This window comes from Camelus bactrianus, chromosome 5 (genome assembly GCF_048773025.1).
Source record: "Camelus bactrianus isolate YW-2024 breed Bactrian camel chromosome 5, ASM4877302v1, whole genome shotgun sequence".
In the NCBI taxonomy this organism is placed as follows: domain Eukaryota; kingdom Metazoa; phylum Chordata; class Mammalia; order Artiodactyla; family Camelidae; genus Camelus; species Camelus bactrianus.
This window is the reverse complement of record NC_133543.1, coordinates 75,825,262-75,837,648: the sequence shown is the minus strand read 5'-3', so window position 1 is coordinate 75,837,648 and position 12,387 is coordinate 75,825,262. Positions and strand designations below refer to the sequence as shown.

The following is a 12,387-nucleotide window of genomic DNA, read 5'->3' as shown; positions in this document are numbered from 1 at the left end:
AGCACTGGACTGTGAACTAGAGGGTCTGGGTGCGGAATGTGGCTGGTCATCTGACCTTTCTAGTCCTTAGTTTCCTCATCTATAAAATGAGGAGATTGTACCAATAATCTCCAAGGCCCCTGTCAGCTCCGCATTTCTATGATTCTCATAGACTATTCTGTCCCAGGATTAGTTTTTGGAGGATCAAATTAAAAAAAGAACTTGTAAATTGTGTAATAGAACACAAATCATATTATTTTTCCTATGAGTGTGACACCCTCATTACAAAGCAAATAGTACTTGGACTTCAGGAATTGTTAATGACAATGATGGTGTGTAGCTTCCAAGTATTATTTATTACTTTTTAGAAGTAGTTTCAAGCCCTATGAAAATAAGTGATGTGCAGAAATGCCAATAAATAGAATACAAGTCAGAGGAGGGCAATACATTTTGCCTTCTATGTGCTGGGTGCTTTACGTATGTTAGACCTTAAAATAGGATTATCATCACATTTCATAAAGGAACACAGTGAAGCTTGGCTACGGTGGCATAGATGGTAAGTGATGGAGTACTTTGACACACGGCTCTATCTAGCTCCGCTCTGCTGGTTCTGCCTGCCATCTTTTTATACACTGAAGCATCTGGTGCCAAATTTCAGCTCTTTCTCTACCTCCTGCCAATTACCTACTTCCTGAGGAACACCAACTCACTTCTCAAAGTAAAGTAAAGGGATACAAATGAAGGGCAGACGGAGGCCTTAGGAAAAGTGTGTAGAATTGAAAAGAGAAGCCTTGATTACAACCTCACCTGCATTCAGGGTCTATCCTTGGGTAACTGAGCTTGTTTGAGAGCACCCCTGACCATTGCCTATGGCCTCCTTCTTAACTCTGTCACAGAAACCTAGTGGTGGGAGGACCTGGTGCTACTCTGAGTAGGACCTAGTCCTAGTGATCAGCACTCATGGGCCCTAATACACTTCAGACCAGGAGATCACACAATAAAGAAAAACATCTAATGATCAACTTCTAATGAAACATCTTTGGAACAGTTTCCTTGATTTGTGTTGGTTTATTTTATTTTTTATTTGTTTATTTTTAAAATTTTTGTGGGGGAGGTAATTAGGTTCATTTATTTATTTATTTTTAGAGGAGGTACTGGATATTGAACCCATGCCCTTGTGCATGCTAAGCAGGCACTCTACCACTGAGCTATAACCACCCCCATTTACTTTGTTTTTTAAAGAGGCACTCATTTCATGATTCAGGTCATTTAAAAAAAAACACAAATCAAAGTAGGATATTAATATTGTTAGGGTATAATTTAGTAGGATGGGTGGTCCAGGTGAATCATTGTGGAGACTGATGAGTCTTACTTACAGAACAGGCATAAATAAGAACCTTTCAAAAAGCTGATAGCCCACAATACTCCCTTCAGGGTGTAAAGTATTTATGTTTTAAGGAAACCTATAGAAACACTCAACAAATGAATGCCATAAGGTATTTGGAGACAAACACCTCTTAAGAAAAACTCATTCTTGCCAAGTTAAAAAACAAAAAACAAACCCAAACCCTTTGCTTTTAAATATGGAAGGAAAGAATGAAAAAATCATACCCATTTTTCTCTTTTTTTCTCTTATGCTATCACTCTGGCACCTGCCTTCATAAGGAAGCTAAGAACATAATCTATTATATAATTGCTCTAAGAGTCTTAGAAAAAAGACTATCTTCAATTAATTTTCATGATAAATAGTGCTTATTATAAATAATTCCTTGAAAGATAAAAATATTTTTTTAAGAGTACAAAACAGCAGAATGGATGACAGGTCAACTATGTATTAAAAATTATTCTTTCTTCAATATATACCTAATGGTACCTGTCATTTTAGTTATACGTTCCATAACGCAGAGCAGTTTAATAATACTGGCCAATATTATTGTTCCCTGCATAACACATTTTCACTCGCTACCCCAAAGCGGGCTAAGCTGTTGGACAACAAATGAGAAAATATCACACCACAGACAATATTTACCCATCCAACCAGCAAAACAAGAAAATGGAGCCCAGGCCTAGAATCCTCTCGTGTTACTCAATCAAGGCAAATTACTTATTGTCTTCTGCCCAGGAGGTCCCACGGGGCATGAAATACTGATTTAGGAATTTGCGGGGCATGATTATGTGTTGTAACTATGTTCTTTTATGTCACTTCTTAATATATGATAAACGGTTTCTATACATGCTGTGATGAGGTTGAATAACAAATTAAATCTATTTAATAAACATGAGGGGTAAACGCTAAACTCTTTATAAGTGCTAACTTGGGTCATTAAGGTTCACTCTCCGGTGTTCAGGATTGCCCAATGCTTTGTTCATATGCGCGCCTTGCTGTCTAGCTTGTCTGTTCCTTCATCTCACAACCTCACAGCCTCAGCTGCATCCGCAAGTCTTGATTCCGCTCTTTCTGGGAGTGGGATTTGGAGAGCCTGCGTGTTCTTCATGGTTCACTTGGGGCTTCTCAAAGCCAGGAGTTGGGTCAGGGCTCTAAGAATTGGAAAGGGGCTAAAGCTGGTCTAAGAGGATGCTTGTGATGTGAAGAAGAGCAGGAGCTATTCATTATCTGAGCAGAAGAGGAGGAGTCTGGAGCAAGTGTGGGGGGAAAAAAGCCATGAAACATAAGGAATAGTAACATGCAAGGTTATTTCACCAGCTAAAAATCTTTGCTCTGTACCATTCTCCATGTCTATATAATACTCAATACTAAAAGAAGGTCACCTATTAACGCAGTGTGTTAGTATTTACTTGTCTGTTTGCTTTTCTCGTTTGGTACTGCCCACGTACCCGTGTAAGATCAGCACAGCCGTTATTATGAGACTCTGCAGTCAGATTCCCTGGGTTCTAATCCAGCCTCTGCTAGTTCCAGGGAATGTGATCTTAACCTCCTTTGGCTTCAGTTCTCTTGTCTTCAAAAGGAAGATAACAAAAGTATCTCTCTTGTAATATTATTGCAAAGTAAAATAAGATGTAGATACATTATGCATACTTACGTATGTATGTATATATGTACATAAATAGTATCTATCTATCTATCTATCTATCTATCTATCTATCTATCTATCTATCCATCATCTTCACCTAGCACAGTGCCTGGTATTGATCTAAATTAATAATGTTCAGTAGAATGATCACATTCACTGTTGTTTTGTAGTTTCTATTTAACTTCTCTCATCTATAAGCCCTGCATCCCTTACCATCTATAAGACTTTGGAGGGTTAGGAAGCAATCTTACATTTTGTGATGGCTAATTGTTTCTTTGTTATCCCATCTGTTGGGGGTTCATCCTTCTCTTATTCTCAGTCCATATGATTTAGTGGCAGGTGAACCACATCTGGCCAATCAGGGTATGTGACATAAGCTTGGATATGCAAGTCCTCACCAGAAAAAGGCTCACTGATGTCTGAGATGGCTGACTTGAAGGCTGTGTAAACCTGAAACACTGGGGTGGCCATCTTTGCCTCCTTTGGGGAGAACCTGTCTGAGAATGGAGACACACCGACGAACCCAGAGCCAATAGATGGAGAGAGATGGCCCCTGAAGGCATTGTTTGAGTTTCTGATTCAATCTTGCCTCAAAGCAGTGCTCTTTGGCTCTTCTGATTTTAATAGGAAATAGATCCTGTCTTTAGTTTATTTAAATTTGTTTGTATTGGACTTGCAACCAAATTAATACTAGTCTACATCCTCTTCAAATCAACTTGCATGAGCCTCTTTGATGCCACTGACCTTATATGAGGCCTTGTACATAGAAAACACAATATATTTGTGGCATATATGAATAAATTTAAAAAAATTTAAAACTCTCAAAATCCATGAGCTCATTAATTTAATATCCTGTGCTTTATCAAACTGTCCTAGGCAATTCAAATTCAATTTAAGTACATCTTGATGTAGGAACAAATTCCTTTTTTAAAGAAAGGAATGATGTAGCCTTGAGGAACTTGTTGGATGAACTGGATTGTGAAGAAAACTGTGTGGGGAGACCAGAGATTCAGCGTTGAAAGAATTGAATTCCTTTTAGCATAACTAACTCCGTGGTCAGCTCATTCCCTTAACATCCAGGAGCACCTTTCTTCATGATAAAATGAGAAGAACAATGCTTGCCTTACAGGGTTGTTTTTAGGCTCAAAGGAGCTCACTGATGTGTGAGCTAAGAATGGTAAAGATGTTAATGTTGAATTTTTTCCCCCAAATACGCCGATATCAATTGGTGACGGATACATACCTGCCACAACATGAGCCTAAATGTGTTGAAAAAAATTTTTTTTCCTAGTCAAATGTACAACAGGAAGCAAGTTTCAGAAGTATTTATGTGAACATGCACAATCATATCTGGGTCTGGGATGTGACCTTTGGGAGAATAGTGAATGCTCTCGCCTGTAAAAGAAACGGTTCCACTGACGCGTTGTCTCCAAGAATCCCTTCAGTTTTGCCATCTCCGGGCTTCCGAAGGCAATTGCGATGCTGTGTTAAGTTCCCAACAGGTCCTCTGGCCATCCCTGCAGCTCAGTACCTGTGAGCCTTCACGCCTCAGGGTGTTTTTGATGGGCGTGGCGAGAAGCACCTGCTCCCGGGTTCTCCTCGAATCTTGCTCCAATCTCCTGGTTTTAAGGGTGTAGCTCTGCAGTCGCCCAGCTAGTCCCTCGAGTGTGCTGTATGAGATCCGGTTTCAGTCCCCCCGTGGGTAGCTCTGAGGTCCCGTTACAATTCCCTAGAGCCCGGTGTGTGTGCAGGAGGGACAGAGCCAGGGAGAGACCGAGTGAGGGGACGAGTCTCCGGGCTCCGGTTACCGCCCCGCACAGCCCCCGCCCCGCGCCGCCGAGTGTGCGGCGCGACCCGGAGCGCCGCGGCCCCTTTAAGAGCCGGGCCCAGGCCGGCCCGCGGGCCGCGGGAGCCCAGAGCGCGGCGCGCCGCGGAGGAGTTGGGATCCGGCGCAAAAGTTTCCTCCCAACTCCGGCCCCGCGCGCCGCCGCCGCCGCCCACTCCAGCCCGGGGCCTGGGGTCGGCCCCACAGCCGCGGCGGCCAGGGCCAGGGCTAGGGCCAAGGCCGGGCCTGGCCGGCAGTTTCGCTTTGGCGGGCGCGGAGCAGCCGCCTGGGCCGGGCCCGAGCGGGAGCAGGAGCAGGACCTGGAGGAGCAGCCCGGCCGCCGGACCGCCGCGTCCCCGGCCCCCGCCACCTGGGAGGTAGCCCTCCTCGCTGTCGCCCCCTCTCCGATTCCCGGCCGCCGGCGGCCGCCTGCCCGGGGAGAAGGGGCGCTGCTGCGAGTTCCCGGCCCGCAGGGGCGCCGCGGGGGAGAGGCGCCGCGGGTCTCCGTGCCCGCCCGCGCCGGGTGTCCCCCGGCAGTGGGGGCTGCGCCCGCCGGCCCAGACACCTGTTCGGCCGGGCCCGGCGTGGTCGCCGGGGGCCAGGATGAAAGTGACCGTGTGCTTCGGCAGGACCGGTATCGTGGTTCCCTGCAAGGAGGGCCAGCTGCGCGTCCGGGAGCTCACCCAGCAGGCGCTGCAGCGGTACCTGAAGACCCGGGAGAAGGTGGGCGCGGCGCGGGGGGCGCGCGGGCGGGGCGGGAGGAGAGGGCGCGGCTGCGGGCGGGCTGCCCGGGAGCGCTCCGCGGCCACAGCACCTGCCAGGTGCCCCAAGGGCAGGGTGGGACGCTCAGGGGACGCAGAGCACCCTGGCGACTTGATTTGCCACTACCTGTGGCCACAACTTTTGTGTGTTGCTAATATACGTGACGGGTGTGTTTGGGCGTTTGCGGGTCTTTCTTCAACAAGGGTGGTGGGAGGAACCACAGCATCGGAACCACAGCATCAGTATCACTTGGGGGCTCCTTAGAAATGCACCATTTGTGTCCCAGTCCGAGCCCAAGGCCTCAGAATCTGCTTTTCAACAAGCTCCCAGGTGATTGGTATGACCCCTGAAGTTTGAGAAGTCCTGCTTTAGGAGTTGTTTGAGGGAGCAGATCTTAAGGGAACGCCTGAAGGTGCTGCTCACCGCAGGTGTGATTTTTTGACCTGCTGAGGCCAGCCCCCAGCTTCTACTCCTCCGCTTAGAAAGTTGATTGGTTCAAGTCACAGTCACAGAAGTTATAACTGATGGGGTCCTTGGAATTTCAGTCTTGTGAGCCATCCTCCCTCAGTGACAGGCAGGAGATCAGGTAGAAAGATGCTGTTTGCTTACACCAGTCGGTCTACACTTTGCTGTTTTTACTTTAATCCCACACATGCTGTGAACATTTACTACATGTGTGGGCTGGGTCAGGTCCAGGGCGACTACTGAAATGATGACAAAGATTGTCTCCAGCTCTGTCCCTGAAGTCAAGGACCAGTGAAAATTAAGTGGAGCTCTAAAAGAGTGTGTGTAAGTGAGCAAGGCATGTTCAGAAGCCCTAGCTGGACTCTGGAACTCATGTAAGGTGTGTGGGTAACGTGCTGGGTCTTTGTGTCCTCTTCAGTGGAACCTTTAAATGAAGGTGTAGAAGAGCATCTTTATATTTTTCGCATCCTCAAATGGGACATCTTGTTCGCCCAGATCCTCCTCATAAAGTCGTAAACTCTTGCTTTAGAGGCCAATGGTTCTCTTAGTATTTGTTCTTAAGCTGTGAGAACTGTGGAAGTAGTGTGTTGGCCAATTTAGTGATGGAAGCCAATTTAGTGATGGAAAGATGTAATTTCTTTTAATGTCTTACAGGTTATCCAAAAAGTAATTTTGCTTCTTCTAAATATATAATTGAGGCATTTAGGAAAACCTCCGCATCTTCTGTGCCTCCAACAAGAATTGTTATACTATACAGGAAAAATTCTACACTAGGTAAATACATGTGTATGTTGCTTTGAACACTCAAGAGTTGGAGGAGAGCATAGTGAACAGTCTGTTAATATATTAAATATAATCGCCAAAGCTGGACCCTTTACTAATGGAATTGAGGCAGAAAGGGAAAATAATCAAAGTGACCTAGAAAACTATAGGAGTATCTACCCAACGTTTTTTGTTTTTTTTTCCCCCCATTTTTACAACACTATGTACTGTTTATTTTGTGTAATTCAGTTAAAAACAAATTTACACAAGTAACCAGTTGTCCTTTAAGTCATGTTTCACTAACTTTCGAAAGTAAGCCAAGATTAAAAGTAACAACATTATTCAAATTATTAAAGTATATCTCATTGAAGGATTGTTTTACTGAGATAGTAAACTTATTCTTAAATTTTTAAAATAATTATTAAAAATAATTTATCTCTAAAAACTTGTATATTTAGCAGTTTAGTACCTGGAGCTGTCCAAGTAATTGAAGTAAGCTATAAACTTAGAAATAACATTCAGGGAACTAACTATACGATAGTTAATGCATTGTAATTTGATCTTAAAAGGTGTTAAAAAGCTATTGATATTCTGGACTGAAAGCATAATTTATAATATCACAGATCCCATAATGTAATTGTATTGATCAGTTTACTATTATTACGAGACATTACATTTTTCTGTGTTTACATTTATATATTAGTGAGTATGACATTTAAAGGTCACCTGCAACCTATAAGTACCCCTTCCTTTCTTTGGCTTTTAAAATCTCAATTTAATAAGTGGCAAGTGATATTTTTCCTCTCCCAAAATATTTCTCTCTCATAATTTTATTTTAAATAGCACTGTAATCATAACAAGGCTTAACTAATATTAAATGATATGCCTAATGGAACTAAAATGTCAAGAAATATTCTGATAAATTCCATGCATTTATCCATTGAATTTCGAAAATAATGGGAAAAGACCAGAAATGTCAAAATTCAATTTGAAAAACAATTTGTTATAAATTTACTTCCTTTAAATCAGTGAAAGACTTAAAAGACTTGTTTCCGCGAACAGCAAGGTTTTAAGTCCTTATTTAGTAGTAATAACACGACCACCAACATGAATTGTGCTTACTCAGTGCAGGCACTGTTGTAGGAGCGTTACATATGTATTAAATGACTTACTCCATGAGGTGGGTACTAATATCTTCATTTTACAGATATGGGAAAAAGAAACACAAAAATATGACTAGTACATGGTAGAATTGGGATTTGAACCCAGGAACTGTGTCTCCAGATCCTTACTCTCCATCATCAACTAGCAACCTAGTAGGTCCTTATGCATTAGAATTTATCCATCTTATTTTTTTACAGTTTGTGTTAAAAAGATAGCTCCATCTACAAACTGCTACAATAGCCTATCAACCTGAAGACAGCAGTCTGGTTAATCTTGCACAGGGATGGGAACATCCACAAATTCCTCTTGATTTTATCTTTCATGGTATAGGGAGAAGTCAAATTGCAGTGACAAATTTTGCAGGATTTGCAAATCAAGTACGAAATATCTTCTTCAGCCTACTTACAAACTGAAAAATTAGGCAAGATCTCTGAGCTATCCAGGTAGAGACATATAAACAAATTTAGTGGGAACATTAATGAAAATAAGCCTGTCTCTTTTGGGGCCCTGAATAATTTAGATGGGAGAAAGGCCAGTTTCAAGATTGAGGCTGGTGTTTCTACAGTTTGAAGGCTAAGTGAAGCCCAAGGAGGCCATTCTAGATTTTGGGGGCAGCAGCAGAGAAGGAGCCACCTCCAAGTGGGAAGAAACAGAGAAAACTGGTATTTGTGGAATGTGGGGAACCAGCTGAATCAGCATCAGATAAGGCCAGAAGTAGGTAAGATGCTGAAGAAACGGAAGGAGCTTTGGGGAAGGGAGCTTTTAATCATGTCCTGAAACCTGGGACTTGGAGGTTCCTGCGGCCTGCCCCCTCCCTGTCATTGGATGAACTCTACTAGGGAGGTTCATTGACCAAGGGGCAAGAATTATAGGGTTGCTTGTTTTTGGATCCTGGTAGTTTGTCATTGTCCGAGGCTCTAAATCCAATTTAGTTAAGTAGTTAGTGGAGAGGAGATTGTCTTAAGTAGTCAAGGTGGGGATCATTGAGTAATTAGTTAATTTATCATCAGAATTATGTGTCGCAGGTGAGTGGGTAATTGAGCTGTATCCTGCAGGGCTCTCAACCCTGGCTGATCATTAGTTACCTCAAATTTTAACACTTAACATTTTAAATAATAGGAATGCCTGAGTCTCTTTCTCCAAGATTCTCATTCAGTGGGTTTGGAGCAGAACCTGGGCATAAGGATTTTAGAAAGTACTCTGGATGTTCCACGTGCCCTGCCAAGGTTGAGAACTGCTAAACTAGTCTACTACCACTGATCTTTTAGTATCACTGAACTTGTCTGATTTTTAAACTCTTTTGATGGCAGGTACCATGTCTTAGACATCTCCAGACCATCCTGCTATTAGCAACTATCTTCCTACTCCTACCCTGAATGAATTCTCACAGCAGGTGCTCAAGTAATTTATTAAATTGAAGACTCATTTTATATATAAGTAAATAAGGGAAAGATTTGTTTAGTAATGAAAGTATAAATGAGAGTATATTGTGTGTGTTCAGGATTTGAAATGAATCAGGTAAGACCATTGAGGTCATGGGAGTAGGTATGATGGAATTTTTAAGAAGACTTGCAGATCTCCATGTATGAGGATAGTTTTTTCTTTTTTTACGTCAAGAAACATCTAACTGACTTTCAAAATGAATCTCTTCTATATTCAGATATTTTGAATAATTTGCTTGATATGTTGAGACCAGCTTCCCAGATTAAAACAAAATCAGAGCAACAACTCCATTCCCTGATTGTGAGTTTAATCTAAGAACTCGTGCAGTAACAAGAATCTGGTGTGATATTCTATGGGACTGGCCTGGAGGGGGAGGCTGGAACTCTTGAATGCCTGAATTTTTCAGCTTTTAATGTCTCGTTCCCAGATTTTAAGGTTCCTGTATTCGTAAACTAGGACCACACTGGATTCCCAAAATGCTTTTCAGTTTACTGGGCACTGACTGACTCGCGTGCTTAATTTCCTATTCAGTCGTCTCCTCTCTGGATGCGCGGACTAGCTGCTCCTCCCGGCGTGCGGACAGGACCGACGCTCCGTCAGTGAGGAGCATGCTTCTGACTTGGCTTTGGTTCTGCTGCTTGACTTGCACGAGCAGCCTCTAAGTTTGCAAATGCAGAGCTTGTGTGGCCTGCTATGACCCACAGACGTGTTTTTTCAGTTCTGCTCAGTGTTATATTTTGACTTAGTTGCCATGTTTAAATATTTTGAGATTTCATGCAAAAATCCAGACTTCTGTCTTCTTTCAGGAAAAAAGACTCAGAAACCCTGATAATGCTGGACTTTACTTTCCCACCTAGCAACCATCAGTTGGAGCTGAGGACACCTCTTTCTCTCTGGAAGGAATCATTATGCTCTAGTCTCCATTATTACTTTCCCAATAGATGAATGTAAGTTATTATTCTCCAGTTAAAATGCTCTCAACAAGATTATCCAGACCTTACAGCTAAAAGCCATGGTTACTTTTCTGTCCTTATTTTTAATGTTATACCACCTTTTAAAACTCTCTCTACCCATGAGCTTTCCAGGACTTTTAAACATGTCTCTCTCTTCTGTGTCTTTGCAGGTGCTATTTCTTTGTTTGCTGGAGCCTCAGGGTTCTGGCCTTTCTCCTAATGGGGTCTCATCCATTCCATGGCTTCAGCTACCCTCAAACCTCTAGCCCTGAACTTGGTATAGACTCGAATATCCACTGGCCTCTGGATTTCACCACCTTGGTGTCCCACATAGAGTTGGAGCCCAGCCTGGTCTGTGCACATCTGCTTGTCTCCATGCTCCTGCAGCCTGTTTCTCCATTTCTGGTGCCATCATCCCCTTGGTTGTCTAATCCAGAAACCTGGAAATCCTCATTCCTTGATGACCTCTCCTCCTCCATGTTCCACCACCTGTCTACTTGGTCAGAAAGTTCCTTTAATGTATCCAAGTGATATTTCTTAGATCTGCTTCCTCCTTTTCACCCCAGATCACGTGTTTCTCATTTCTGCTGTGAGGAATTGCAGCAGACCCTTAACCCACCTTCCTGCCTTTACTAGCTCCCAACTCCTCCAACCTATTCTCCGTTGAACACCTTACAGCTGCAAATCTGATCATGTCTGGAGTACTGCTGGGAATAAATAGCTCTCCATTGCTTTTAGGTAAGAACCTAAATTTTATTTACCTGTCCAGTATCTTTATTCCTTTATACCCTTTCAGCTCATACATGCAACGTAGTGTGGGTTCACATTTTCCCCTACCCCAGATAAATCCTGCTCATCTTTTGGGATGAGTCTCCAGTTGCCTCTTCTCTAGGAATTCCCTCCCTTCCTCTCCTCCTCACTGTCACTTAGGGGCCTCATTCTTGGGTTCCTAGAGCTCCCTATGCTGTGCTTTCATTTTGAGAACTATGTCTTACATTGTGCTGTCTGTTATTCAGGGTCTCCTAACTTAAAAGACAGCCCCCGAATGACTGGCTTATGACAGCGGAGACTTCTCTTCTGGGTGGGAGGTTGGGGCTTTGACCCACACAACCCCCTGGCCACTGTTCCCTTTGGCTTTGGAGTTTTCTGCAGATCCTCTGCACTGTGCTAGCTGATGAACAATGCGTGTGTGGAGGATGCCACCGGAGACTTGGGGCCTGGACTGGACGTGGCAGATGTCACTTCTGCCAGCATTCCACTGGTGAGACTGGCCATGTGCAGTGTCTAGACGCAGTGGGCCCAGGAAAGTAGTCCACTTGGATATAGGAGAGCTCCTAGCCAGGCTCTAGCACGCAGTGCAGTCATTTTGTCTCCCCTACTATACTGTGAACTATTCAAGAGCAAAGACGAGTCTTAAGTTATTTTCCTATCCCTGTTTTTAGCACAGTACCTGACATACAGTATATATGCCATAAATGCTTGTTAAATTATATCCAATTTCACATCACTTTCATAAAAATGAGAATGACCTTGAATTCTACACAATGTTGTATAAGTTTGAATCTTTGTATGTGGTATAGTTTTAGAAAGTCTCAATGCAGCATCTCTCTCGATTGTCTTCAAATACCTCATCATATCTGCGTTTGCTCTGGGCAGTAGTTTACTGGTCCTTTATACCTGCCACACTGATTGTCTTAAATAACAGCGCCAAACTCTGACGGGTTGATTCACTTCTCAGATTTTGGAGACTGCTCTGTAGTTCCGGATTTTCAGTGAAAGAACATTGTAATGTTTTTGTTTCGTATTTGAACAATGTTTGATTTTTCAAATGTGTCCTGTTTCTGAATTCCATGTTGATTTTAAAAATGATTCCAGACTGTCTCAATTTGTGTGAATTCCTTATTTTTGAAAGGCACTGTATCTGCATTGCAGGACTGCCAAATTAGGCCTGCGTCCGTCTCTGGGCTCCACCACTCTTCTGATTGCTGGACTCTCTCTCTTT

At 43.2% G+C, this 12,387-nt stretch overlaps 1 protein-coding gene across 3 annotated transcripts in view; it reads left to right on the top strand.

Moving 5' to 3' along the window:
• Positions 1-4,720: 4,720 nt before the first annotated feature.
• The window catches only part of PARD3B (par-3 family cell polarity regulator beta), a 944,975-nt gene continuing 937,308 nt past the window's right edge, over positions 4,721-12,387 (top strand). For 2 of the 3 annotated variants that reach the window (XM_074364119.1, XM_074364122.1), the window contains exon 1: positions 4,722-5,559. In XM_074364119.1, coding sequence (XP_074220220.1) covers positions 5,440-5,559 — 120 coding nt within the window. In that variant the 5' untranslated portion in view covers positions 4,722-5,439. Of the gene's footprint in view, positions 5,560-12,387 lie in introns of all 3 variants that reach the window. The other variant, XM_074364121.1, reaches the window with a different exon arrangement.